The sequence below is a fragment of the Adiantum capillus-veneris genome, chromosome 5 (assembly GCF_014529385.1).
Source record: "Adiantum capillus-veneris isolate H3 chromosome 5, ASM1452938v2, whole genome shotgun sequence".
Lineage (NCBI taxonomy): Eukaryota > Viridiplantae > Streptophyta > Polypodiopsida > Polypodiales > Pteridaceae > Adiantum > Adiantum capillus-veneris.
The window spans coordinates 166640971-166666881 of record NC_140935.1 but is presented as its reverse complement, the minus strand read 5'-3'; the positions used below and the strand labels follow the sequence as shown (position 1 = coordinate 166666881).

The window sequence follows — 25911 nt, the reverse complement described above, 5'->3', positions numbered from 1 at the left end:
GGGTTTATATTGATAAAGTACATATTTTGTACTCGAGTGACAATAAGTCTCAAAAACTTTGAGAGAAGCACTGGAGAGTGGATTGCTGAATCATATTTTAGGTGCAACATCTAATAGAGGTAGGCTTTAACAACTTTGGGCCCGTGTGTTGGCCATGGTAGCCATATCAAGAGCATTACTGGTGCTACCGGGCTTTGATTAGAATGTGATGGCAAAGATTATCATTAAATTTTGGCTTGCAATTGGTCTCTCTGTCTCTCTGTCTCTCTCCCCCAATACGTTATAATAGCTAATTCTATAGAGAGCAATAAAGTAAAATTTCAAGGCCCAAATAAATAAATAAATAATGCTCTCTACATCCCTTCATTGTTGCTCTGAGTGAAATATTAGAAAAAAGGAGGTACTCTTTAGAAGAGAACTCTCTCTCTCTCTCTCTCTCTCAGCACTAGTCACCTAGGTAATTGCTTCTTGCCCATTTGATTGCACCATTACCTGAGATTCTTATGAGGACGTTTGTGGCATGCGATTCATGAGAAACCATGCAAAAGGTGACACGTAAGATGGAAAATTGCAACTTGGTAGCTTGCGGTTGATGAAGACACTTAGAAAAATCACTTGATGCTCATATTTATATATATATATATATAGATAGAGAGAGAGAGAGAGAGAGAGAGAGAGCCCTTGCATGATTCTTTGGTGGTCTACTTCATTGTTGGCATTGTTGAGGAGCAACTATGCAATATCACTACACCCATTGGACCTTGTGGTTCAAGCTATGCAATATCACTACACCCATTGGACCTTGTGGTTCCCAAGGTGGCTACGAGGGTGGCCCTCATCGTTGGCAGGTCTCGTCATTTGTTCATTGTAATGCATGCCCGCCCATCACCAAAAGCGACGGGCTATAAGGGAAGTATGTGCCACTTCCCCCAACTTTCCAGCCCCGTTTTCAAGTGATTACTTGCGTCCCTTGTATTCGGCACTTTCTTATGAAATTGATCATGCGTTCGCGTCCCTCATTCTCGTGTCCCTCTTGCGTTCAGTTTTCAAGTTGAGTTCTTGTACGTGCGTTTGCTTGCCTGCAGGTCCCGTTTGCATCGCAAGTGAGCCGGCGCGGCCCCGTTTCCGCGACGCCCCGAACGAGGGCGTCACACTTGGTATCAGAGCTTCGGCTCGAGTCCCCGCCGACCCGACGTCGGCCCGCGGCCCGTGGTTGTCACCACGTTTTCGGCCCGTTTGCCTCGTTTTGTTCACGTTTCCTCCGCGTTTTCGGCCCGTTTTGCCCCGTTTTACCACGTTCCTTGCGTAATTGCCCCGTTTTGCCCCTTTCCGTGCGTTTTCTCCACGTTCCTCAAAGTTTTTCACTGTTTTGCCTCGTTTGACCCGCGTTTTGCCCCGTTTTGACGCGTTTCTCCACGTTTTTCAGCGTTTTACCTCGTTTTGCCCCGTCTTACACCGTTTGGGACCGGTTTTTCACCGTTTTGAGCATTGTTTCGCAGTTTCGTCGTTTTGGACCCGTTTTCCTCACTGTTTCATAGTTTTCAAAGTTTTTCAAGTTGTTTCTCGCAGTTTCCCAATTTTTCGGTATTTTCTGATTTTCTCCTCGGCTTCGGCCACAAGAACACCCAATGGCGGGAAATCAAGAAGATGAAGAAGGATACAGGACGGAACCGGAGCTTCATAGAGCCCCGAAGAAGAACAAAGAGAAAAAGTCGCGACAAGACCACCAAGAGTCAATGGAAGAAAGACTAGAGGCACGCATCATGGCCTCTGTAGAACACCAAATAAACATGATGTCTGCCAACCTGAGCGACCTACTGCAAACGCAGCTAGGCCAGCGACATGAAGACCGCCCGGGGCCAAGCAATGTCAACACGCGGCGAAACACGCAAAGACGACCGCGGCCCGGGAGATTAGAGACAGTGGACGAAGATGAAGACGAACCGGATGACCGAAGTGAAGGGCGCTACTACAGCCCCGAGAGAAATCTAGAAGACGAAAACAGACTGGGAAAATTCAAACCCCTGCCCCCAGAGAAATACCGAGGCCACCGCACCTCACTGGCACTCAACAAGTGGTTCAGTGAGGTCGAAGACTACATGCAGTGGAACAACATAGGCAAACGCCGATGGGTGCAAGTGGCCAAAACCTTCCTGGCTGACGACGCCTATGTGTGGTTCTTCAATGAACAACCTTCAAAGCACTGGGAGGACTGGGAGGACTTACAAAGAGACATGCTTAACTATTTTGTGCTAGAGAATGAAGGAAACAAAGTCAGAGATTCGTGGCGCGATCTGCGCCAAGACGGCCCTATATCAGAGTACGTGGTCAAGTACCGCCGCCTGATGCTGCAACTCCCACTCATGCACACAACAGACAGGCTACATGGATTGCTGTACGGCCTTAAGCCTTGGGCCCGTCGCGAGGTAGAGAAGCAGAATCCCAACACCTGGGAAGTAGCCGCCAACATGGCCGAGAAGCTACGGGATACAAACTCAACCCAGGGTATCATTCCACACAACCCTCGCCCCAACAATTTTGCCCCCAATAATGGGCCTAACCCACCTGCCGGGCGAGGCCGCGAGTTTCGACCCAGTTACAGAAGCAATGGACCCCGCTCACCACCACGGAGCTTTTTGGCAAGCAATTCTCACAGCCCCACATCGAGCAGCTTCTCCTCCAATACTTACAAAAGCAACAACAACTACCCGCGCACCGATCGTGTCTGGTGCCGTGACTGCAAGCTTGAGCATGGTCCCTACTTCCCGTGTGTACGCCAACGCAACCAAGCAGCATCCTCATCTAGCAGGGTCAACACCCTCCAGATAGAAGAACCACCTTCCCCCCCCCGAATAAGCGTCGAAGAACTGGCTAGTCCTGGGGCTAACCAGCAACCCCGAATTGGAGCAGTGTCCCTCCGCCCGAAGTGTATGGCCGCAGCAATAACAGACATTCAGAACTTGTATGTTCAAGCAACAATCGGATCCCAGAAGCAATGGATCATGGTAGACTCGGGCGCCACACACAACTTTCTGTCGCCACAATGTGCCGAGCGTCTGGGCCTACGCCTCACCACCGTCAACGAAACGACAGTAAAGTTTGCCCAAGGAAAGGATAACAATGTCAAGGCAGCTCGTCAGGTCAGGATCGAGTTGGGTGAATTCACATGTCGGCTGGATTTCATAGTGGTTCCAATGGACGATTTTGAGGCAATCATTGGTCTCTCCTTCAACGACAAGTACCTCATTGCTCTACTAGGCATGAAGGTGGACCAATTACTGCTAAATAATCAGGGCAAAGCAGTGACAGTACAAGGCGCCAGACTCACAACAAGTCAAGCTTTCACCCGCCAGGCGCGTATGCAAACCAACTCGCCTCCCATCAACCGACAAGACCCGGCACAGTTAGCAGCGATGAAAGGCAAACAAAAAGTTCCGGAACACTCCTCACCAAGACTCAATCTCATGAGTGCAAAGCAAGCAGAGCGGGCCCTCAAGAAAGGAGCTCAAGTTCACCTCTGCATCATGCAGGCAAAGGAACAGCCCACAGCTAGGCTCAACACCATCAGCATCGAGCAGGCCAAAGTGGGTGACCCCTCTCTGACCCCCATCCTTCAAAAATACAAGGATGTCATGCCTCCAGAACTCCCCCCCGGCTTACCCCCTCCCCGTCAAATTCAACATGAAATTGACCTCATCCCAGGTAGCACTCCCCCGGCAAAGGCCCCCTACCGCATGAACGACACCGAGCTCAAAGAGCTCAAGAAGCAACTACAGGAATTGGAGGATCAAGGTTTCATCCGGCCCAGCAGCTCTCCCTTTGGGGCCCCAGTGTTGTTCGTCAAGAAGAAAGATGGCTCGATGCGGCTCTGTGTGGATTATCGGGCCTTAAACAAAATAACCATCAAAAACAAGTACCCAGTTCCGCTGATGGAAGACCTCCTAGACAGATTACAGGGCGCCAAGTACTTCACGCGCATCGATCTACGCTCAGGCTATCACCAAGTCCGCATCGCACTCAAAGACATTGCGAAGACCGCCTTCCGCACACGCTACGGCTCGTGGGAATGGCTTGTCCTGGGTTTTGGTCTCACTGGCGGCCCTGGCACATTCTGCAGAATCATACATGACAGTTTCAGGGACATGATAGATGATTTCCTCATCACATACATTGATGACCTTCTGATTTACAGCAAGACCCTGGAAGAGCACCAGAAGCATGTGGCCGCAGTACTCCAACGTCTCCGCGAACACCAACTATATGCCAAGCTGGAGAAGTGTGAGTTTGCTGTGCAGCAAATCGAGTTCTTGGGCTTCATCGTCACATCCGAAGGCATTATGGTGGACCCTAAGAAAGTTGACGCTGTCATCAAGTGGGCCCCACCAACATCCATCAAAGAAGTCTGAGAATTTGTGGGTTTCTGCCAGTACACCCGCCGATTCATCCGCGACTTCAGCAAGATTGCGGCCCCACTTACAGAAATCACAAAAGGCCACAAACCTTTCCAATGGACAACCAGAGAAGAAGAAGCTTTTGAGAACCTGAAGATTGCCATGTGCAGTACACCTGTCCTCCGACTGCCCGACTTCACAAAATCCTTTGAAGTCCACACAGATGCATCAGATGGTGCCATTGGCGGCGTCCTCATGCAGGAACAGCAACCCATCGCCTATGAATCTCACAAGTTCACCGATGTAGAGACAAGATGGACTACACATGAGAAGGAAATGCTCGCTGTCGTCCACTGCCTCCGAAAGTGGCGACACTATGTCCAAGACAAGCACACAAAGGTCTACACAGACAACATCTCACTCAAGTACTTCCAGACCCAACCGAAACTCACCCCCAAGCAAGCCAGGTGGCAAGATACACTGGCCGAATATGACATCGAGATCATCCATAAACCGGGCTCCACAAATGTCATGCCCGATGCACTCAGCAGAATGCCTACTCTCAATGCTATCTCATCAGCAACCAGCACGCTACGCCAGCGCATCCTCGACGCTCAGAAAGCGGACCCGGCTGTTCTCCGCATGCTCCACGACCACGTTTCTGGTAAAGCAGCAGTGGGTCTCTTTGAAGTCAGAGACAACCTATTCTATGCGCATGGAAAAATCTACATTCCCAATGACCCAGAGCTCAAGAAAGATCTCATGTGGGAGGCTCATGACTGCAAATTAGCTGGACATGGGGGCCAGAAAAGATCTTATGACAAACTCCACCAACATTACATGTGGCCCAAAATGAAGGACGACGTAATCGACTACGTGCGTACCTGCCCAACCTGTCAACTGGTCAAAGCTCAACGAGTAAAGCCTGCTGGCCTCCTCCATCCCATGCCCACACCCTCCCGGCCTTGGGACATGGTAAGTATGGACTTCATCGTCGACCTCCCACCCTCCCACGGCCACACTACCATCATGGTGGTCGTCGACTACTTCACCAAGCAGGCTCACTTCATCCCGGCAAAGCCTCCTGTCACAGCATACCAAGTAGCCAAACACTTCTTCGCCAAAGTCTTCAAATACCACGGCCTCCCCTTAGCCATAGTTTCTGATCGCGACACCCGCTTCCTCAGCGACCTCTGGCGCGAGCTGTTCAAGCTGCTAGGAACCCAGCTCCGCTTCTCCTCCGCCTACCACCCAGAAACCGATGGCCAAACAGAACGAGTCAACCAAGGCATTGAAGACTACATCCGCAGCTATGTCAAAGCAGATCAGAAAGACTGGTCCGAATACATGGATGTCCTGGAATTCCACTACAACAACTCCATCCACAGCAGCACGGGCTACACCCCCTTCGAGCACTCCACAGGTAAAGAAGTAATCACACCCCTGGCACTGGCAACCGGCGACGTGCATGCCCAGGATCTGGAATGTGAAGAATTTCTGCAACAATGGCAAACCCGCATGCAAAAGGCCAAGCAAAGTCGCGAGCAAAGCAAGGTACGCATCGCCAAATACGCCAACCAAAAGCGTCGGCCTGCCGAACTCCTCCAAGAAGGTGACTTAGTCCTCGTCAGCTCACAGAATATCACCCTCCCTCCAGGCCTCTCCCCCAAATTCAACCACCGCTACTATGGGCCATACAAAGTGCTGAAGTCATACAACGACATCACCTACAAGCTGGACCTCCCATCACACATCAACATCCACAACGCCTTCCATGTAAGTCTACTCAAAAGGTTCGTGCCGGATCACACCTATGGAAGAAGCCTCCCCGAATATGTAAAGGATGGCCCGCCAAATGAGCCGGAGGCCATCCTAAAGTCGCGCTTCGGGCGCCGGGGACAATTGTTCTATGTCAAATGGCGAAATCGCCCGATGACGGAATGCACTTGGGTACCTGAAGAAATCATGCTCCGACTTGGGAGACCCCTTGTGCTGCGCTTCTACAACATGCCAACTGAAGAGGAGGACAACCCACTAATGACAACCACATAGAGTAGTCCTCCCTCCCACTTTGTAACTAGCATTACCCTAGGTAGCTAGACAATTTGGTGGCAACAGCTCACTCCCCTCCTTGTAAATATCCGCCCCAAAACCTCGGCATCAATCTTTGTATCAGCACTCCTCAAAACCCCGGCTTGACGTGGGCGTCAAGCTCTCTCAACCCGGGGGTGTATATAAGGGAAGTATGTGCCACTTCCCCCAACTTTCCAGCCCCGTTTTCAAGTGATTACTTGTGTCCCTTGTATTCGGCACTTTCTTATGAAATTGATCATGCGTTCGCGTCCCTCATTCTCGTGTCCCTCTTGCGTTCAGTTTTCAAGTTGAGTTCTTGTACGTGCGTTTGCTTGCCTGCAGGTCCCGTTTGCATCGCAGGTGAGCCGGCGCGGCCCCGTTTCCGCGATGCCCCGAACGAGGGCGTCACACGGGCCGGCGCACAGGCAGTGTGCATCCAGCCTCATTCTCTCTCTCTTCCCCCCCCCCCCTCCCCCGAAGCACACGAGTTTAATTAACGATTTTGACGATAGACCAAGGCTAAGCAGAGGGTTAAGGGGACGAAGGGAATGAGGATAAGGGGCTCGACGAGCTGCATGTCTCGTGCAGCATAGTGCTCTTTGCATCTTCTCGAAACATGGGTATGGAGGACGGAGAGAAGGCTCCGGAAGTAGAAGAGCTTAAGTCCGGCAGTGACGCCATGGAGAATCCAGGCCAAGAAGAAGAAGAAGACTCCAGCAGCGAGGACGATTACTCCTCTTACACAGATTCAGAAGATGATGACTTGGACGAGAAAGTAGATGCAGAGAAGCAAGGAGAGGAAGAAGCAGAAGAGAATTTCGAAGAAGAATTCAAGAGAAAACTCGAGAAGAGAACCGAAGAAGAGAAAGCAGAGGAGGAGGAAATATGGAACTTTCCACCTGACAAGGAGCACTGGACAGAAGAAGATCTTGGGGAACACTGGGAAGACTATTGGGGTGATACTCGTGCTGTGGGTTGGGACCCCAATTTTGTATCTGAAAGCTCCTGGGAAAGGTATGAGAAGCTCTGGGAGGAGGGCAAGCCTGGCCCCCCTGGCACTCCGTACTATGTTCCCTACCGCAAATTCTACCCTCCCATTCCAGACAACCATTTTGATATCCAGACCCCTGAAGATGTGGTTGAAGAGCTGGAGCGCACAGAGGAGTTCCTTCTCTGGTATAGCTATCTCTTCAAGGATGGCTCCAGGTATCTTCTTATCCCCCTGTTCAATGTGCATTATACCTACCGAGAACCTCACGGACGGTGCAAGAGCGGTTGCTGCTTTTAAGAGTTAATGGGCTGTGCAACTTTGGCTCATGGTAGGGTGACACCGACTATTTGTGCGCGTTAGAATCCCAGGATCGAGTCTAACAATCAATCTTCATTCTTGGGAAACCATCTAGTTTTGCAATGATTCTCATATGACTGTGTTGGAGGTTGAACATCTATGCCATGTACTTTGATGATATTGGAGCTCTTTCAAGGTCTATGAACCATTTGAAAATCTATGCAACCAATTGTGTCCACCTATTTTTGACTAAGAAAAGGTGGTGGGTAATCGACAAAAAGTACCTATCTGAAGCATTTGGCATTTAGGCTCATGGTCCAATCTATTCTGCTATGGAAGTTCAATCTTAGAGTGGGTTTGAGCAAAGTTAATTTATTCTCCACTTTTCATGCATACACACACACTTTGCTTGATGTGGTTTCATACATACACGCACAGCCAGCACAATGTGGTTTCCAAAGATTGGCTTAATCTTATTCAGAAGCTGCAAACAAGAAAACTATTAGAAAATTAAGCGCTTGTGCCCACTTTGGCCTGAGAAGAACTCCGTGAATGTCTACAACCTGCTGTTTCCATTCTTTTTATTGTTCTAGTGTCATGTTTCGGCTGGACAGCTGTCTGCCAGCTGAGTGGTTGTTTTGATGACGTGGACTTCTTTGAGGCTCTCAAGGGCCCTGCTCTTAGAGGAGAGCCGCTCTGCTCGTGGCTATTTTACTCCATATGCTACTGCATTTGGACTCGTAAATTCTCAAGCATATTGTGGTGCAAAGTTTCTATACCTGACTGTGTCTCATTTGTGCCTTTTTACTTGTAACATGTGGTTCAGTAGCTCTAGTATCCTCCATTCCATATGAAGTTACTTTTGTCTCTCGGTTTTCTTCAGCAGATACTTTTCCTCATCTAGGCTCCATCTCTGTCACACAAATCTCAAGATAATGGATGGTTAATTTGTGTGTAACTGTTCGTGACTATACTTGCTTTTGAAAAGCTATCATGTGTGTAACTGTTCGTGACTATACTTGCTTTTGAAAAGCTATCATGTAAAACACAATCTGATGTCATTTCAACAGTAAGCAGTTTGCACAAAAGCATCATCTTGAACCTTCTAGCACTGCTTGGGCTATTGGTCCTGTTACCGTTGAAGTGATGGAATGTGGAATTACTGCTTTCGTTGCTCCAGCTTTAGGAAATGCCGGAGTGAAGTTTGTTTCAATGCTTATATTGTCCCTTTCGGGATCAGGAACATTGTTGATGCAGGAGTCCTAACAGGGTGCCAAACTCATTTGCTTCTTGATGCAGTTATGAAGGGACTGTGTGGGATGACCTTGCACATGGAAAGGGAGTTTACACAACAGCACTTGATCTGATTAAGTGAGCTATCTTTATCTCGGAATATGCACTTTTTTTGGTGTGAAATGCGACTATGTTTGCTGAGTTTGTGTGTCCTCATGTTATCTTTTAGATATGAAGGCGATTGGTTCCAAAACATGATGCAAGGGCATGGAGTAATTGAAGCTGATATTCCAGTGGATGAGCCTATACCAGATACTGAGTATGATGTCATTATATTCATGAGAAAAAGTTCATTAGCCAATTGTATTTTAAAATATATTGCATTTATTTATTTGCCCAGAGAAGCAGCACAGGCCAAGGCCGAGGGTCAGCTTTTGAGGTCAGATTACATGGATCCTTTTGACCGGGAATGGCTGAAAATGGATGCCGAAGAGCAGTTTGAGGAACATGGTAGAGTTTTTACGCCTTGGGAAGAAAAAGAAGGGTGGATTGAGGAGTTTGGTGAGCTCCCGTAAGTACTGTTACTCTGAACATGTCATTATATTTCTCTGAACTGCCCATGTTTCCTGGGTACCCACATATTCTGGCACAGGTCTAGACACACATCCAGATATGCATGCACATTCATTTGCTCTTGTTGAGGTATAGTAGGACTTTGAAACAGTTGTTTCTCCCATTAGATATATTCTTGTCTCTTCAAATTATTTTACCTCCTGGTTTGTGTAGCTTTATTGACTGCTGTAAGTTGTGGGGAGTTTTTGTAAAATTTTAAGTTGTGCATGGATGAAATGGAGTATTCAGCAGGCAAGGGTGCATAATTTATACCGAAAATTAAAACTACAGCAAAATAAGTTATACATTCTGTTATCAACACTGATTAAGTGGTAACGTACATAAGGTAGGGTACGTTTTCTGTACGACCTAAACGTAGTACCGAGTGGATAGAGTTGTTAGGTACGTAAAATTCATAGTTGAAAAAAAAAAAGCCAAAAACCTACAATACGGTCTGTACTTGATAAAAAATTCATAAGTATCACTCCAAGGATGTTAGTTCACTATTCTACAAACTAAGGCAAAGCTTTCATACAAGTTCCTGAACGTGCTTGCCCTTCTATATTCACCACTGCAATGACATTCGTGTGTGCTCTACAGATGCAAGTTGTGTCGAAATGTCTACAAAATTAGGCGTTGGGATAAGGCTAAAGAAAGGCAAACCAAAAATTGCCGACACAATAGGGTTTTTTTTGCACACATTACCCACAACACCGCTCAAAAAAAAAAAGAAGAAAAAAAGGAAAAAAACCTCGTACAGTACGAATCTGTACGGTATGTACCGTATGGACGTACGGTACCGTACAGATCCGTACGTATGTACGGATCTTGCACTGAAGTTTAAAGATAGGTAGGTTGTTACACTACCCCTAGAGACTTTTCTATTTTGTTAGCTTTTAGCAGAGCAAAGAAAGGTTATTCTAACCTTAGATACAATTTCAAGCGTTTGAGACTTAAAGAAAACACTTTCTCTTGGTATAGTTTTGTATATAAGCTTGAATTAGGAAGGGGGGGGGGGGAGATTCTTTGTTTACTGGGTTTGTTTGCTTGGTCACTTTATGACAAGTTAATGTTGTTGGATCTTGTCGCAAGTGTTCTTGTCTAATAATAGTCGAGCTTTATATTTGATAATAATTTACTGCTTTTGTGTAGGGAAAAGGGGCACTATAAATACGCTGGGCAATGGAAGCATAGTCGCTTCCATGGCTGTGGAGTGTATGAAGTAAATGGCCGTGCTATCTGGGTATTAACACTCCTATTTAGCAACCTAACTCTCATTTTTGTCAGCAAGGGGTTTTATTATTAGAAGATTGTTTTTTGTAACCCCTGTGAGAATTAATGAGGATTCTTTTGTCTCATTGAAGGGTAAATTTTACTTTGGAGAGTTGCTACCTGATCCTGATGAGTGCACTATTGATTACACTGCTGTAGGTCCCTTTTCAATGTAATTGACATTGAAGATGTACTGGGTATTTCAGTTTCTTATTTTAATCATTCTAATAATTATTCTTTCAAGGCAGTTACATGCTGGTCTTGCAGAAGTGGCAGCTGCAAAAGCCAGAATGTTTGCAAACAAGCCAGATGGAAGTATGCGATGTCTTTCTTAGATTTCTGTTGATCGATATCTAATGATAAATCAGCTCATTTTTTTGATCCTGTTTCTGTTCTCTACCTGCAGTGGTGCGGCAAGTTAAAGGTCCATTTACGGACCCCTCACATCCCTACATGTATGAAGAGGAGGACTTGTGGATGGCCCCTGGTTTTATAAACGCTTATTACGAGGTTGCTGTTTTGACTGGAAATTGATTCAGTCGTGGTTGCTTTTTTAAAATGGCTTCTTTGCTTGAAGCTTTTAGTGTCGTATGGGACAGGTGCCTGAAGATTGGAAAGTGTATGTGGAGGAACTAGATGGTGAAAGAGAAATGTGGTTGAATTCCTTCTACAAGGCACCCTTTGTTGTTCCAATGCCACCAGAGTTGGAATATTTATGGTCACAAGGTAATGATGGGTTTATTCATGCTTCACACGATCATAACTCGCCAAGCAGTTGAGGACTTCTTCTGACTATCTCATGCCTTCTATAAAATCAATGCAGAGGATGAATATGTTGTCTTAGGAAACACTCCTTCAGCAATGGGTGATCTAAACCCAGAGAATGTGGAAAGGGCATCAGAAGACCTTCAAGGAGAAGTTCTTCTTCATGTTCCCACAGGGAGGATCATAAATTGGTACACAGATAAGGAAGGGCAGCTTCGTTTTTTTTATCAACCTATAACTGAAAATGGGGAGGTTATTCCAGAAGCTATCATACCAATACCAACGGGTTTTGATGAAGCTTTAAAAGATGAAGAAAACGTGAGTGAAGAGGAGAAGAATACAAAGAAAAACTTTTTTCAGAGGCTGAAAGAAGGATGGATGAAAACAAGCGAAGATTATCAAAAGGATCGCAAGAGGAGAATTGAGGAGCTAAAAAAGAAGTGGAAACAAGAGGATGAGGCTGCGGAATACCAACGGAAGCTGAAAAAGGCAGAATGGCGTCTAGCCTTTCAAATAGAATTAGAGAAGCGCCGTGCAAAAAAGATGAGCAAATCTTCTCTTGAAGGGGAGCTGATTGAGGCAGGTGACTCATTGCAAGGGCAGCCAGAACCAGTTGAGGAGGCGAAGAGTCTAGAGGCAGATGTCAATGGAAGCAACGCAGAAGAAGAGAGCAAGGAAAGTGAGGAGAATGATTCTCAGGGTAACCAAGAGGAGGACATGCAGGAGGATAATGAGGATGACAAGAAGCCGAAAAGTTTTGGGAAAGTTGCAATGTTTGCTATCGAACATGAGCGAGCTGGGTGTAGAGATGTAAAGCATGAGCAGCAAGAACGAGGCTTTATTTCTCCAACAGCCTTCGCATCCCTGACCTTAGTGGCATCAAAGGTGCACTTTCTAATTCTCTACATGTCTAAGAAATTTCCTTGAGCATGCACTCACAAAGGCACACCCAGTTGCAATGTTAATGGAATATAGCAGTGAGTCTCTTTTCTATTCACAGAATTATGCATCTCAATGGTCGTAGTCAGGTTGTACTGGTGTGACGTGACGTTTCTACGGTGGTAGGGTGGTTTGTGCTTTTAAGCTGCGTGCTTGCTGCATCATTCTACGATCAGGAGGATCGTGCATTTGTATCATCTGAGAGAGAGAGAGAGAGAGAGAGAGAGAGAGAGAGAGAGAGAGAGAGCTCTACTGCTTCCCAGCCTGCTTCGCGCGAACTCTACTGCTTCATCAGCGTGTCGCGAATTCTGACGCAAAGCCCATGTGTTATGGTGTGTTGTGACCTGTTATGCTAGGGTTTTCTGGTGCTGACGTTGCCTCCTTCAAGCCTGCACGCGTCGCGTTCTGCCTCTGCAAACCCTAATTGGCGGCCTGCAACCATCTGCAAGCGCACAGAGCTGCTGATCAGTGATCACCTCCACCTGTTTTGCGCATCATAGCTGCCCGCCTGTGCACTGCTGTCCTGCCAGTCTGCGAGCTGCTGCCCTGTCCGTCTGTGCCAAGCTGTCTTGCTGACTGCAGGGAAGTACTCAGGTGTTTGAGCGCTGTCCCTGTTGATGTAGCTGAATGTGATTTTCTGTGTGACGGGGGTGTTGGAGTCCGAATCTCTGCTTGAGCTACTTGATGAACTACCAACATCCTTGACCGGCCCAGGCTTCGAGGTAAGTACTTGTAGGACCAACTCTTGCATGCGTTGGTCTCTCTGCACCTGACGCTCTAACTCCAAGGCCGCTCGTCTGTCTTCGAGCTCGTGATCCAATTCTGCCTTTCTTTCTGCGGCCGCCAAGCGCACTTGCTCGCACTGATGCTCTAAGCCTGCCGTTCTTTCTTTGGCTGACAAGCGTGCTTGCTCACACTCACGCTCCAAGGCTGCTGTTCTTTCTTCGCGCTCGCGATCCAAAGCGGCGCGTTGCGACTCTTGTCGTAGCATCATGTCTATAACCGGCCTATACAACGTAGAGGGCGGTACTATTTCAATTACCTGTTAACTTTACACAGAGCACCGAGAAGGGAAGAGAACACAGTTGCGTCCAGCGACTAGAATGTCACTGCGCACACGAGACCGACACCCTGTAGGCCCCATAGACTGGCGCCCCTTTCAGTATTTCTTTATTCAAATTAAGGTAGACGATCCGACCACTTAGCACAAGCTTTCACAAAGCTGTCCAAACCTGGCGAGGGCTGAAAACGCAGGTTTTCGACTGGATTTCGACAGCATAACGGCGCAAAAACCCCTGTAGGTCAAAAACACCTGTCTAGGACGGATTCCCTCGATATCTGGAAGCTTTCTGGTGAGCTGTCACAGAAATTCAGTGGGCTGTAATTTTCTGTTTTTCACTGCCGATGTTCCCTTGTAGTTTAGGTGCGAAACCCTAAACCTGCAGAAAAACACAGCAGGCTGTAATTCCCTATTTCGGATCGTTTTTAGCGGAGCGAACACGTCTACGCGTGTCCCAAGGGCTCCTGCACGCAATGGGACAGTTCCCCTGTGAATTGGACGAGTTTTCACGCGAGAAAACTCTCCAAACTCGCAATCTTTCGTGATGGAACTGTGCGTACCTGTGGGGGATTAGCAATTAGCTAATCCGGTTCCTATTTAGAAGGCTCTTGCCTTGGCAAACGCGCATAAATCCCCCGAGCTGTACATAGGTCAAATGAGAAGCTCACTAGTGGGGCATAACATACTGTACGTAGGGGAGAAAGAGAGTAGTATGTAGCGTGCGGTGCATCACTCCCGTCACCATACTGTGCATAGAGGGCAAGGTAAGCATTCCATAGCTTCAGTACCTGCTACAATCCACCTGAGGCTGAAAATGGCGCCCCGTTTGTTGATATGCAGCTCGTTTTTGCCTCCCAGAGTGGCAGAATCGCTCACAAGTTGACACGTCGCCCAGTTTCCGAGTTTGGGCTTTCCCTGCTAAAAATATCTCAATTGGTGTGTCAGTTGACTTGGCAGCAGAGCAATAAAATGTTCCCCTTGTCATTCCAGAGCTAATGACGCGAACACATTTTCCGGTCAAAAATAGCAGTTCCCTAAATTTTAGGAGATGCTTCCATGGTGTCCCTATCGGTCTCCTGACCATCATTGAAGACTACCATTTGACCACCATCTACAATGTGGGTTAATTTACTGGCCCTTTTCAACTTATAAAGTTGCAGTGACTTGACGAGTGGCCCAAATTCCAGTTTGGCGCACACGAGCTTCCATACTCATCAGAATTCAGTGCTATTTGGCCCGGGCAGTCCCTGTCTGACCGACCTAGATCCCCGATGTGAGAAACCCATTTGGCTGCAGCCGTTTCACACTGGCTATGCAATGTCCACTTGCACCTTTTCAAGGGTTTTGGGACAAACAAGTAAAAATAAAATAAATATATCTAATACTTATTTACGGAAGGCAACAAGAAAAATACACCTCCTGGTGACACACCCCACCCTTGAAATACTGCAAGCGACCTCGCTTGCATGCCAATAATACATGCGGATATCTCCTGATATCATATATATTCTATGATGGGAATCCAAGATATACATGCTTCCGGAAATGTAGCGTTGGACGATTAAACAATCCCACCAACCTGGCTACGACACATATATCAAGCATAGAAGTCTTCTAGTGTACTCTTGAGCACAAACTTCTCTAGCTAAATTCTGTATAGAAAGAGTAGATACAATTGCTTAACTACTCTCTTGAGCATCATGAACCATGCTCTTGCCTTGCTCCAAAAAGGTTGCATCAAGTCATTGTGGGTTCCATTTAAAAGGCTTCAAGATACAATTGCAATAGCTGAGGTGAATCAAGCAATTGAGACTCTTCCATCCATTTGGCATCTAATGATGGATAGTTCTTGAACTTCACCAAATAGCGTCTTGCAACTTTTCCTCTAACCTTTCTTTCTTTATGTGCCAATATCTGTTCAGGAACAAGGATTTCATCCAATTCTTCCACTTCGGGTTGTTCCTCATCAAGCATATTCTCTGGCACATCACCAACAAAGGGCCTTAGAAGGCTGACATGAAAAGCATTATGTATTTTCCAGCCTTCTGGTAGCTTTAACCTGTAATCTACATCGCTGATCTTTTCTGAAATCTGAAAAGGACCATAATATCGCATACTGAGCTTAGGAAACAAGCGTTCCTTGCCTTTCCTTTTCCTTAACCTGGCCTTTTCAAAGCGCAAAAGTACCCAATCACCAAGGGAAAATACAAGTTCACGACGGTGACGATCAACAGCTTTCTTTTGCTTAGCTTGAGTCTTCTCAAGAGCAATCTTTATCTTCCTGTATGTTTCATCCATATCTTGCACATACTTGTCTGCCTCAAATATCTTGTCCTTAGTCTGCAAAATGGGCGGGACTTTCTTTCCTACTTCCATTATCTCAAATGGTGCCTTACCTGTTGACGTATGCACAGTGTTATTGTAAGCATATTCAACCAATGGGAGATGGTGTTCCCAAGTTGCCTTGTGCTCTGAGACATAACATTTGAGCAGGTCCAAGACAGTAGAATTTGCCTCCTTTGACTGTCCATCAGTTTGCGGATGAAACGAAGAAGAGAACTTGAGTGTAGTGCCCATGTTCTCAAACAATGCCTTCCAGAAAAGACTCGTCATACGTGGATCCCTGTCACTGACAATTGACTGAGGCATCCCATGATATTTAAAGATATTGCTCATGAATATCTTGACCATGTGTTGTGGCTTTATCTTCTTCCTAACAGGAATGAAATGGGCTTGCTTACTGAACCTACAAATGATAGTCCAAATCCCATCATTTCCTGTTTGCGTCCTTGGAAGATCAAAGATAAAGTCCATTGCTATACTTTCCCATGGCCTATCAGGGATCGGCAATGGCTGCAATTATCCCAGTTGCTTTTGTCTGTCAAATTTGACTTTTTGACATACTAAGCATGATCTTACAAATGTGTCAACATCTTGACGCAAAGCTGGCAAATAGAAGAATGCCTCAACCCCTTTCACTGTCGCATCAATTCCACGATGCCCAGCATAAGGTGGAGCATGACTTTCCATCAAAATCTTTGGCCGTAACTGTTTAGTAACGCATAACTTTCCATGCATCATGAGAAAGTCATTCTTAAGCATATAGTGTTCATGATGTTGCCCATCAACAAGCTGGTCATAGATCCTTGCAAAATCTGAATCTTCAGCATATTGTGTCTTTATTTCGTCTAGTTCACAATGGTACGGAATTGACACTGCTGAAATTTAGGGCTTGACCTTGGTTCAACAATGTGGTCCACCATTGAAGCGCATTCCGTTTCAAGAAAGTGGCAGCCTTGCGTATCTTTGAAGATTCCGTGAAGTTGCCTCCAGCATAAGCTGCATCGAACTGCTGTATAAAGGTCAAAGCCTTTAATTGGTCCTCAGTTCCTTTGAAAGTTTCAAACTTCACTCCCTGCCCACCTTCCTTGTAATCCTGAGGCTGACTCAAAGGAGCCACATTATCATAAACAGGTGCCTGTAACAGTGTTGCTCCATGAGTGTTCATTCAAGCACTCGCATCAACTGTTTTCCCTGTCATATCTGCATTTTGTACGTATGGTTGCGAAAAACCAGCCATACCAAATTGTGTTCCAGGCACTTGAAACTGGCCATAGGCACCCTGAAAACCTGGTTGGACACCCATGTTCGCGCACATAGGGTTACCCATGCCTGTTTGCATTGTCCCGAACACATTCCCTGGCATATAACCTGTGGAAGGTCCAACCATAGCTTGAAACACTGAACCACCTCCAAAATAACCAGGATAAGTATTAGGTAATGGAAGGATCTGACGCATAGCCTGTTCATCGCTCCCTTGACCATTCACAAACGGTTCCTGTCTAGCTAAAGCAAGTTGCTTTGGATCATTGGACACCGCTAGTTGCTCAACCACATGGGCTTTCCCTCGAGCATCATGAGTCCTCTGCGCATTGGAAATCTCCTTTTCCTGCAACGGCTCAGTCATGCCCTGTGTAGGAGGCTGAAAACCCTGTGTCGGAGCTTGTAAGAATTCCTGCATCCTTGGGTTGTTAGCCAACTGCCGAAACATGTCCATGCAACAACGCAGTTGAGTTCTAAACAACCTGTCCTCTTCTTGAAGAGTTGAAGGAATTTTCTCTGTGCCATGTGAGGAAGATCCCTCTTCAGGTACTTGGTCTCTCTTCTCTGCCATATCGACAAGCTCTGTGTTGCTTTCACCCACAACAATCCACGCTGCACTTTTTGAAGAAAAAGTGACTATCCCGTCGATGGAACCATATAACCGGCCTATACAACGTAGAGGGCGATACTATTTCAATTACCTATTAACTTTACACAGAGCACTGAGAAGGGAAGAGAACACTTTGCGTCCAGCGACTAGAATGTCACTGCGCACACGAGACCGACACCCTGTAGGCCCCAAAGACTGGCGCCCCTTTTGGTATTTCTTTATTCAAATTAAGGTAGACGATCCGACCACTTAGCACAAGCTTTCACAAAGCTGTCCAAACTTGGCGAGGGCTGAAAACGCAGGTTTTCGACTGGATTTCGACAGCATAACGGCGCAAAAACCCCTGTAGGTCAAAAACACCTGTCTAGGACGGATTCCCTCGATATCTGGAAGCTTTCTGGTGAGCTGTCACTGAAATTCAGCGGGCTGTAATTCTCTGTTTTTCACTGCCGGGAACCCAAAAGCCTGTACACGCATCCCAAGGCTCTCACGAGGCTCCCCCGATGTTCCCTTGCAGTTTAGGTGCGAAACCCTAAACCTGCAGAAAAACACAGCAGGCTGTAATTCCCTGTTTCGGATCGTTTTTAGCGGAGCGAACACGCCTACGCGTGTCCCAAGGGCTCCCGCACGCAATGGGACAGTTCCCCTGTGAATTGGACGAGTTTTCACGCGAGAAAACTCTCCAAACTCGCAATCTTTCGTGATGGAACTGTGCGTACCTGTGGGGGATTAGCAATTAGCTAATCCGGTTCCTGTTCAGAAGGCTCTTGCCTTGGCAAACGCGCATAAACCCCCGAGCTGTACATAGGTCAAATGAGAAGCCCACTAGTGGGGCATAACATACTGTACGTAGGGGAGAAAGAGAGAAATATGTAGCGTGCGGGGCATCACTCCCGTCACCATACTGTGCATAGAGGGCAAGGTAAGCATTCCATAGCTTCAGTACCTGCTACAATCCACCTGAGGCTGAAAATGGCGCCCCCTTTGTTGATATGTAGCTCGTTTTTTGCCTCCCAGAGTGGCAGAATCGCTCACAGGATGACACGTCGCCCAGTTTCCGAGTTTTGGCTTTCCCTGCTAAAAATATCTCAACTGGTGCGTCAGTTGACTTGGCAGCAGAGTAATAAAATGTTCCCCTTGTCATTCCAGAGCTAATGACGCGAACACATTTTCCGGTCAAAAATAGCAGTTCCCTAAATTTTAGGAGATGCTTCCATGGTGTCCCTATCGGTCTCCTGACCATCATTGAAGACTACCATTTGACCACCATCTACAATGTGGGTTAATTTACTGGCCCCTTTCAACTTATAAAGTTGCAGTGACTTGACGAGTGGCCCAAATTCCAGTTTGGCGCACACAAGCTTCTATACTCATCAGAATTCAGTGCTAACTGGCCCGGGCAATCCCTGTCTGACCGACCTAGATCCCCGATGTGAGAAACCCATTTGGCTGCAGCCATTTCACACTGGCCATGCAATGTCCACTTGCACCTTTTCAAGGGTTTTGGGACAAACAAGTAAAAATAAAATAAATATATCTAATACTTATTTACGAAAGGCAACAGAAAAAATACACCTCCTGGTGACAATGTCCATGATCGACTTGACCAAAGCCTCCATTGGATTTGGTGCAAACCGTGGCATAGATGAGGAAGGGGGAGGGTCGGAAAAACCTTTTGGTGGGGAAAATTCTTCTTTACCACCTCCATGCTCATCACCTTCACGTGAAGTATCCTTTTTGCTTCGGGTGATGACCATACACTGAGATCTTGGGTACTTAAGTTCACGAGGAACTTGGGTTCTTGTGGTTCTTGGGTTCTTGAGTCCTTGAGTTCTTGAGGTCTTTCTTTAGCTTGCAATGTGTGTTAGAGAAGTATCTTCTCTTACGCGAGCTCTACTCTTCCCTGCAAGCGCACCCTTTGGCAGCCTTGCGTTCACACCAGTGACCAAGGTTGCTTTTTCCCACCTCACGTCGATTGGCCGGCAGCTAAGTGCACGGTCCGCTCTTGATGAGTGAAAAAAGGCACAAGGGGAGGCCGAACAAGCCCTTCTTTCTTGGGTTACCCGTCACTCTTCAAAAACACGATTAGGAATCGACACGCCCAAGTGGACTTGGGTTACGTGCGACCGCAACAAGCAAAAAAAATTCTTGTGGTTTTTTCCTTGAGTGATATAAAAACATTGCCAAAGTTGTGATACCAATGTAAGGTGTAGTGGAAGTGAATGTTGAACTTTGCTCAAGATGAGTGCTCTGAACTGTGCTCATGGGTTCCTTTTACTTACGGAATTATGGGAGGGAGAGCCTTCCGTTCCTTTAGTGATAGAGTGCAAGCGATCACAAACAAAGTGAATGACACTGTGAATGAAGGTACTATGACTGAGAGATAGAGAGAGAGGAGAACAGGATACCAGAATGTTGTCAAACCCTCCCCCAAGGGCCCACTCTCTATGACGAGAGAGGTCTATGCTATTGATTGCACAAATTTGGTATAATGGTGTAGATGCAATGGACTTGCCGACGATGTCGACGACATTGATGACGACGACGAGACGGGCTGAAATCTGAAAATCTGTTGTTATGGCTAGTTTTGTCGCCAGGAATGTGCAAAACACTGATGTTGATCTGCAATTGCAAAAACGCAAGGCTTGTTCCTGTGATCTGCTAATGCCATGGCTGATCTGCAATCTGCAAAACGCGAGGGCTGATCTGCTACTACTGAAAACGCTAGGCTAAAAACTGAGCCAAAACGCTGGTCTTGATCCGCTGTTGGCTGGAAACGCTAGGCCTCTTGCCGGTCTTGCTGAGAAGGTGCACTGTGAGTTGGACTCTTGTTGCCTCTTCTGCTAGAAAGTGCTAGCGCTAGGTTTCTTCTATAGAGCTTAGCAAATTTGCCATGCTCACTTTCCCAACAAAGTCAATTATTAATAATAAGTGAAAAATGGCTAAAATAGGGAAAATGGGTTCTGTGCACTGTAAAATGCTCATGATGGCTACTGATTGTAATGCTGATGATCACGCTGTATGCAACCAGAGGATATGCACTACTCTTAAGTGCCTGGACATGCACGGTCTGCTCACAGGCTCACAAAGGTGCCACAACACTTCCTAAGCTGATCTTAACCCTAGACCTGAAGTAGCTTGTCCACATGCACATAGGGTTAGATGTGCACGTGACACTTGGACCCACATACACACAGAGAAAGAATAGCGTAAAAATTGATGATGTGGTAGCTAGTATGGATCTTCGGATTTTCCGTTGATTAATGACGTGGCAACTTGTATGGATTTTCGCTTTTTGCACTGGCTTGGTGACGTGGCAATCTGCACGGATTTTTGCTTTTTGCGCTGAACAATTTCTGTGATTTACTCTGACAGCTTTTGAGCACCTGCTTCTGGACCAGAGGCTTTTGAGTTTACTGCTTTTCATGTAACTGTTTTTGAGGCCAAGGGCCTTTAAATATGTGCAGAGGGCTTATTCTCTGGCACCCTTCATTGGGAAGGTGCAGAGCGCGAGTACCGACATTGTACTAAGTTCAAGTAATATAAAAAGTATCAAAAGGGGCTCCAAGGTTTGGGGCCAATACTCTCTGGGGTGGAATTCCGCCACTCCGTGTTGCGTGTGCTCTCTTTCTTTCAGTTCGGTTGTTATTGAAGTGCTAAAAGTCTGTTCAATCTGTTCTTTTCTATTGTCACGTGCTTTCCGTCTCGTGAGAGTGTTATCAGAGCATCAGGCGTGTGCTTTTCTAAAAGCATACCGGTCCTACAAAAGAGCAGACAAAGCAAACCCACGCTTCCAAAGGCTACTGGAATTTTATTTGAAGAATCTTCGTGCTCCGATCACTGACTTATCGTTGGGTATTCAAGCCCAAATTTCGTATGATGTCAACTTGTGGGAACAGGCCCTTGAGGCATGCATGTAAGATCCAGTTATATTTATAAATTTGCATGGCTACGAGGCTCTAAATGTGCAAAGTCTATTGAATAGAAATATACATAGCGTTACTTTGTTTTTCTGTGTCGAAGCTGCTCTCTCTCTCTCTCCAGCTCGTTCATCCCCTCTCTGCTCTGCACGCTCAAGGAGCCATGGACCCTCACCGTCGCCATCCACCATAGCCGCTGCACCTAACACTGGTATCAGAGCCCAGGCGGGCCAAAGCAAGAAGGCGTTGGCAAAGGAGCGTTCTAAAATGATGCAGGAAAACCAGGTGGTTGTCTTCCAGGCAGCATATCAAAACGCCTACAAAATGAAGGCAAAGAAGACCTCTGCGACTTGCATCTCAAAACGCTGCTGTTCCTAGGCAGTGAAACCCTATAGTGGTCTTCCAGCTTGCCTCTCAAAACGCCCTTAAAACTCCAATAGGCAGTTGTCAACACCTGTCACAAAAATACAGAAGCGTAAACTGACGATTAATTGCACTTCAAATACTCAAGAGAATTAGAGAGAGAGAGAAAGCTCGACACTTCATTGGGGACGAGAAGATGGGCTGGTCCCCCCCCATAAAGAGAATATCTTTGTTACTAAGGGAGAATCTTTACAAGCACAGGAAGGGGGCGAAAGCCCGTCCTCTATTCTTTCTTGGCCTTTTTCTGCTTCTGACTGAGAGAGTAGAAGAACTCCTCTCCGACTACTGAGAGGATCTATCCTCTTCTTCGAGATTTTGGGAAGCTCTCGTAGGGGAGAGTCTACCTTCCACAAAATTCATCGGAAGCTCTCACGAATGAGAGTCTACCTTCCGCTAACTGTGCCACTTTGGACGTAATCCTTCCTACAATTAACCAACCACAGAAACATGCAAAACACACACACACGCTTGCTGTAATTTTTTGCACATAACCAGAAATTGTTACCTGAGCGCGTTCCAATACCAAAATGGAGGTCCTATTCGCGATGGAAATGCTCCAAACGTGGTGCATGTGTAGAGTAGGTAGTGGGGAATGAGATTCTAATAAGACTTTGTTGAAATTCACCCTAATACAAGTGATAAGGGGTTGAAAACAAGGAATTTGCAGTAGCTAGACAAGGGAGGAAGAGAGTATTCTACTACTTTACGCGATGGAACTTCTCCCAGAGCTGCAAGCAACCATGAGAGGCCTTGTTCTAGGTGATGGGTGCTCAGAGGCTCCACATACACCACAAGGTGCTGCTCTCAAGCTTCAATGGAGAGCTTCATTGCATAGAGGATGGTCAACTTGGGGGGGTAGTGCACTGCCAACCTGGCAAGAGGGGGAGGGGCTGCTCTCTTATAGCCTCCCAGAAGAGGGGGCGCTAGCATGAAGAGAGGGAGTGAGAGAGAGAGAGATTGCATGGGAAAGTGTGCCAAGTGGCACACTTACTTTAAAATTTAAAAACCATTCAACTTTTGACCTTTAAAATCCTATGCTAGTTAATGAAATGTGCAATTAAGTGCACAACTGCACACATAGATGCAACAAATGAAAACTTTATCTGCTCCCTAGCGCATTGCCGTACCAACAATGCTCTGGCATTACTTGTTCGCACTTGTCTTGCCATTTGGTCCAGTGCAAAATCATTTAAGAATACTTTTAACTAACTTATCCTAAGGCCGTAAAATAATCAGGCCTTAGGGTTATTATTCTAAGGACCCCATCTCATTCCTGTGCTTGCACTAGCGCGCGTAATTTTTTGAGCCTGAAGTCTGAGGCTACTATCTATCCCTTCATTGAAGACCCGATTTCCCAATCGCTAGGGCTTCAGGGTATTTTCTGCTAGGGTCTCCCTGAGGGGCACTAGCCCAAACTTGGGCGCACGTGAGGCCCGAGAACTGCTAAATCTATTTGGATGTGCACACAACTAATTAGATAATTCTTCTCTCGTAAATAAATTAATTATTTACAAAGTCTGACTTAGTTACATCCCTCTTGGTTCTAAACAGTTGACCTCAACTGTAGAGCGTCAACATAACTATGCAAGATGTCTGGGTAGTCCTTAAGATCAGACTCGGTCTGTCACGTGACACATCCCAACCCTATGTGTCCGTGGACAAGCTACACCACAGCAGGGTTCAGTCAGTTTAGATTAGCAGTGATCTGGCACTTTTGTGAGTCTATTCGTAGACCGTGCATGCCTAGTCACTTAGCATAGATGCATATCCTCCGGTTGCACACAGCATGATCATCGGAATTCCCATCAGAATCCATTAGCATCAGTTAGGGGAATTTTCCAGTGCATTTAGCCTATTTTCCTATTTATTGGGATTTTCACTTATTATTTTTAAGTGACTTTCCATCAAAAGTAGGTAGGGCAATTTTGCTAAGTTTGTATATAAGCAAACTAGAGCTAGCACTATTTGGCAGAAGAGGCAGCTAGAGCACCTTGCTCAACAGGCAACTTCTCAGCAAGACCAACCCCCGCGACTACTCTGGCGTTTTCTCCACAGAAGACCTAGCGTTTTTGCATCAGATCAGCCTTGGTGATTTGTGCACAGCAGATCAGCCCCGGCGTCATCACGACACGGCTTATGAGCCTAGCGTTTTTGCATTTGCAGAACCCCGGCGACAGAAGGACCAATTTCAGTCCTTGGCGTTTTTGGATTTCAGCAGCAAATTAAGACCGGCAATATTCACCTAAAGTGTAGCAGATTCGACCCGTAAAGACCATCAGTTTTCAGCTCTAAGAAACCTCTTTTTTCAGCCAAGAAAGCACAGCCAAAACAGTCATTTTCAGCCACCGAAACAGTCCCGAAATTCAGCGATCAGAAGATCTCAGATTTCAGCCATCGTCGTCATCCTCGTCGTCGTCATCGTCATCATCGTCGTCGTCATCGGCATAGACCAAGTTGCATATGCATTGTACACCTCTGTGCAATCAAAGAATAGACCACTCTCGCTGACGAGAGTGGGGCCTTCGGAGGAGGGTTTTACAAACCTCTCGGTGTCGTATCTCTTCTCTCTCCTTCTCTCAGTCTCATTCACTTGCACGCAACATCCACTCACTTTGTTCGTGATCATAGCACTCTCCATAAGACGGAAAGCTCTCTCTTTCCCTAAGAACTAAAAGGAACCTTGAGCAATAAAGATCACTAATCTTGAGAAAATACAACATTCATTCTGCCGCACCTAACATTGGTATCAGAGCTTTGGAAGTGTTCTGCATTACTCAAGGAAAGAACCACAAGAGTCACAAGATTTTTTTTTGCTTGTTGCGATCGCACGAACCCAAGTTTACTTGGGCGTGGCGATTCCTAATCGTGTTTTGTTGAAGAGTGACAAGAATCCTAAGAAAGAAAGGCTTGTCCAGCCTCCCCTTGTGTCTCTTTTCACTCATTGAGAGCGGACGTGAGGTGGGAAAAAGCAACCTTGGTGTGAGTGCAAGGCCGCCAAGGGGTGCGCCTGCAGAAAAGGGTAGAACTCGGGTGAAGAGAAGATCCTTCTCCAATGCGATTTGCAAGCGAAAGAAAATCTCAAGAACCTCAAAAACCCCAAGAACCCAAGAACCAAGACCCGCAAGAACCCAAGTTCCTCGTGAACTTAAGAACCCAAGACCGACAAGAACCCAAGTTCCTCGTGGACTTAGGAACCCAAGACCCCAAGAACCCACAAGAACCCACGATTGCAGAATGGTCGTTACTCGAAGCGGAGTGCATACTTCGCTTGGAGGTGATGAGCATGAGAGAGGCGAAGAAGAATTTTCCCCACCAGGAGGTTTTTCTGACCCTTCCCCATGTACGACAAAGATTGCACTAACTCCTATGGAGGAGTTGGACCAAGAAAGAGAAGCAAAAAGAAAAGCCTACGAAGAAGATATGGCAGCCATTGAGCGTAAGTACCAAGAACGAAGGGTAGCCATAGAAGCAGAATTTTATCGCGAGAACAAAGCTCAAATGCAAGAGTTATTGCGACTCTTTTCTCAAGCTCAGGCACAGATGCAACAGAATCGGAAAAAGGAGACTCTCTCAATCTCTTCTTCTCCACAGCATGACACACAGGAATTGCATGATGAGAAGCATGATGAATTGAATGATAATGATTTGCATGATGATTTGAAGCACAATGATAAGCATGATGATTTGGATGCCAATGATTTGCATAATGATTTGGATGACAA

The 25911-nt window shown here is 46.4% G+C and overlaps 2 protein-coding genes across 3 annotated transcripts in view; both read left to right on the top strand.

Moving 5' to 3' along the window:
- Positions 1 to 1628: 1628 nt before the first annotated feature.
- LOC147458508 (uncharacterized) lies at positions 1629 to 4406 on the top strand. The gene has a single exon (XM_086513435.1). The coding sequence runs from the start codon at positions 1629 to 1631 to the stop codon at positions 4404 to 4406; it is 2778 nt and encodes a 925-aa protein (XP_086369561.1).
- A 2550-nt stretch (positions 4407 to 6956) lies between these two features.
- The window catches only part of LOC147458507 (protein TIC 100-like), a 54247-nt gene continuing 35292 nt past the window's right edge, over positions 6957 to 25911 (top strand). Inside the window, exons 1-10 of one of the 2 annotated variants that reach the window (XM_086513157.1) lie at positions 6957 to 7670; positions 9052 to 9123; positions 9215 to 9304; positions 9386 to 9556; positions 10750 to 10840; positions 10962 to 11024; positions 11118 to 11184; positions 11276 to 11379; positions 11469 to 11595; positions 11693 to 12519. In XM_086513157.1, coding sequence (XP_086369283.1) covers positions 7081 to 7670; positions 9052 to 9123; positions 9215 to 9304; positions 9386 to 9556; positions 10750 to 10840; positions 10962 to 11024; positions 11118 to 11184; positions 11276 to 11379; positions 11469 to 11595; positions 11693 to 12519 — 2202 coding nt within the window. In that variant the 5' untranslated portion in view covers positions 6957 to 7080. The remainder of the gene's footprint in view (positions 7671 to 9051; positions 9124 to 9214; positions 9305 to 9385; positions 9557 to 10749; positions 10841 to 10961; positions 11025 to 11117; positions 11185 to 11275; positions 11380 to 11468; positions 11596 to 11692; positions 12520 to 25911) is intronic. The other variant, XM_086513156.1, reaches the window with a different exon arrangement.

Bases quoted from the DNA above. Each gene is read 5' to 3' on its own strand.
- LOC147458508 (XM_086513435.1), top strand. From the start codon at position 1,629: ATGGCGGGAAATCAAGAAGATGAAGAAGGATACAGGACGGAACCGGAG.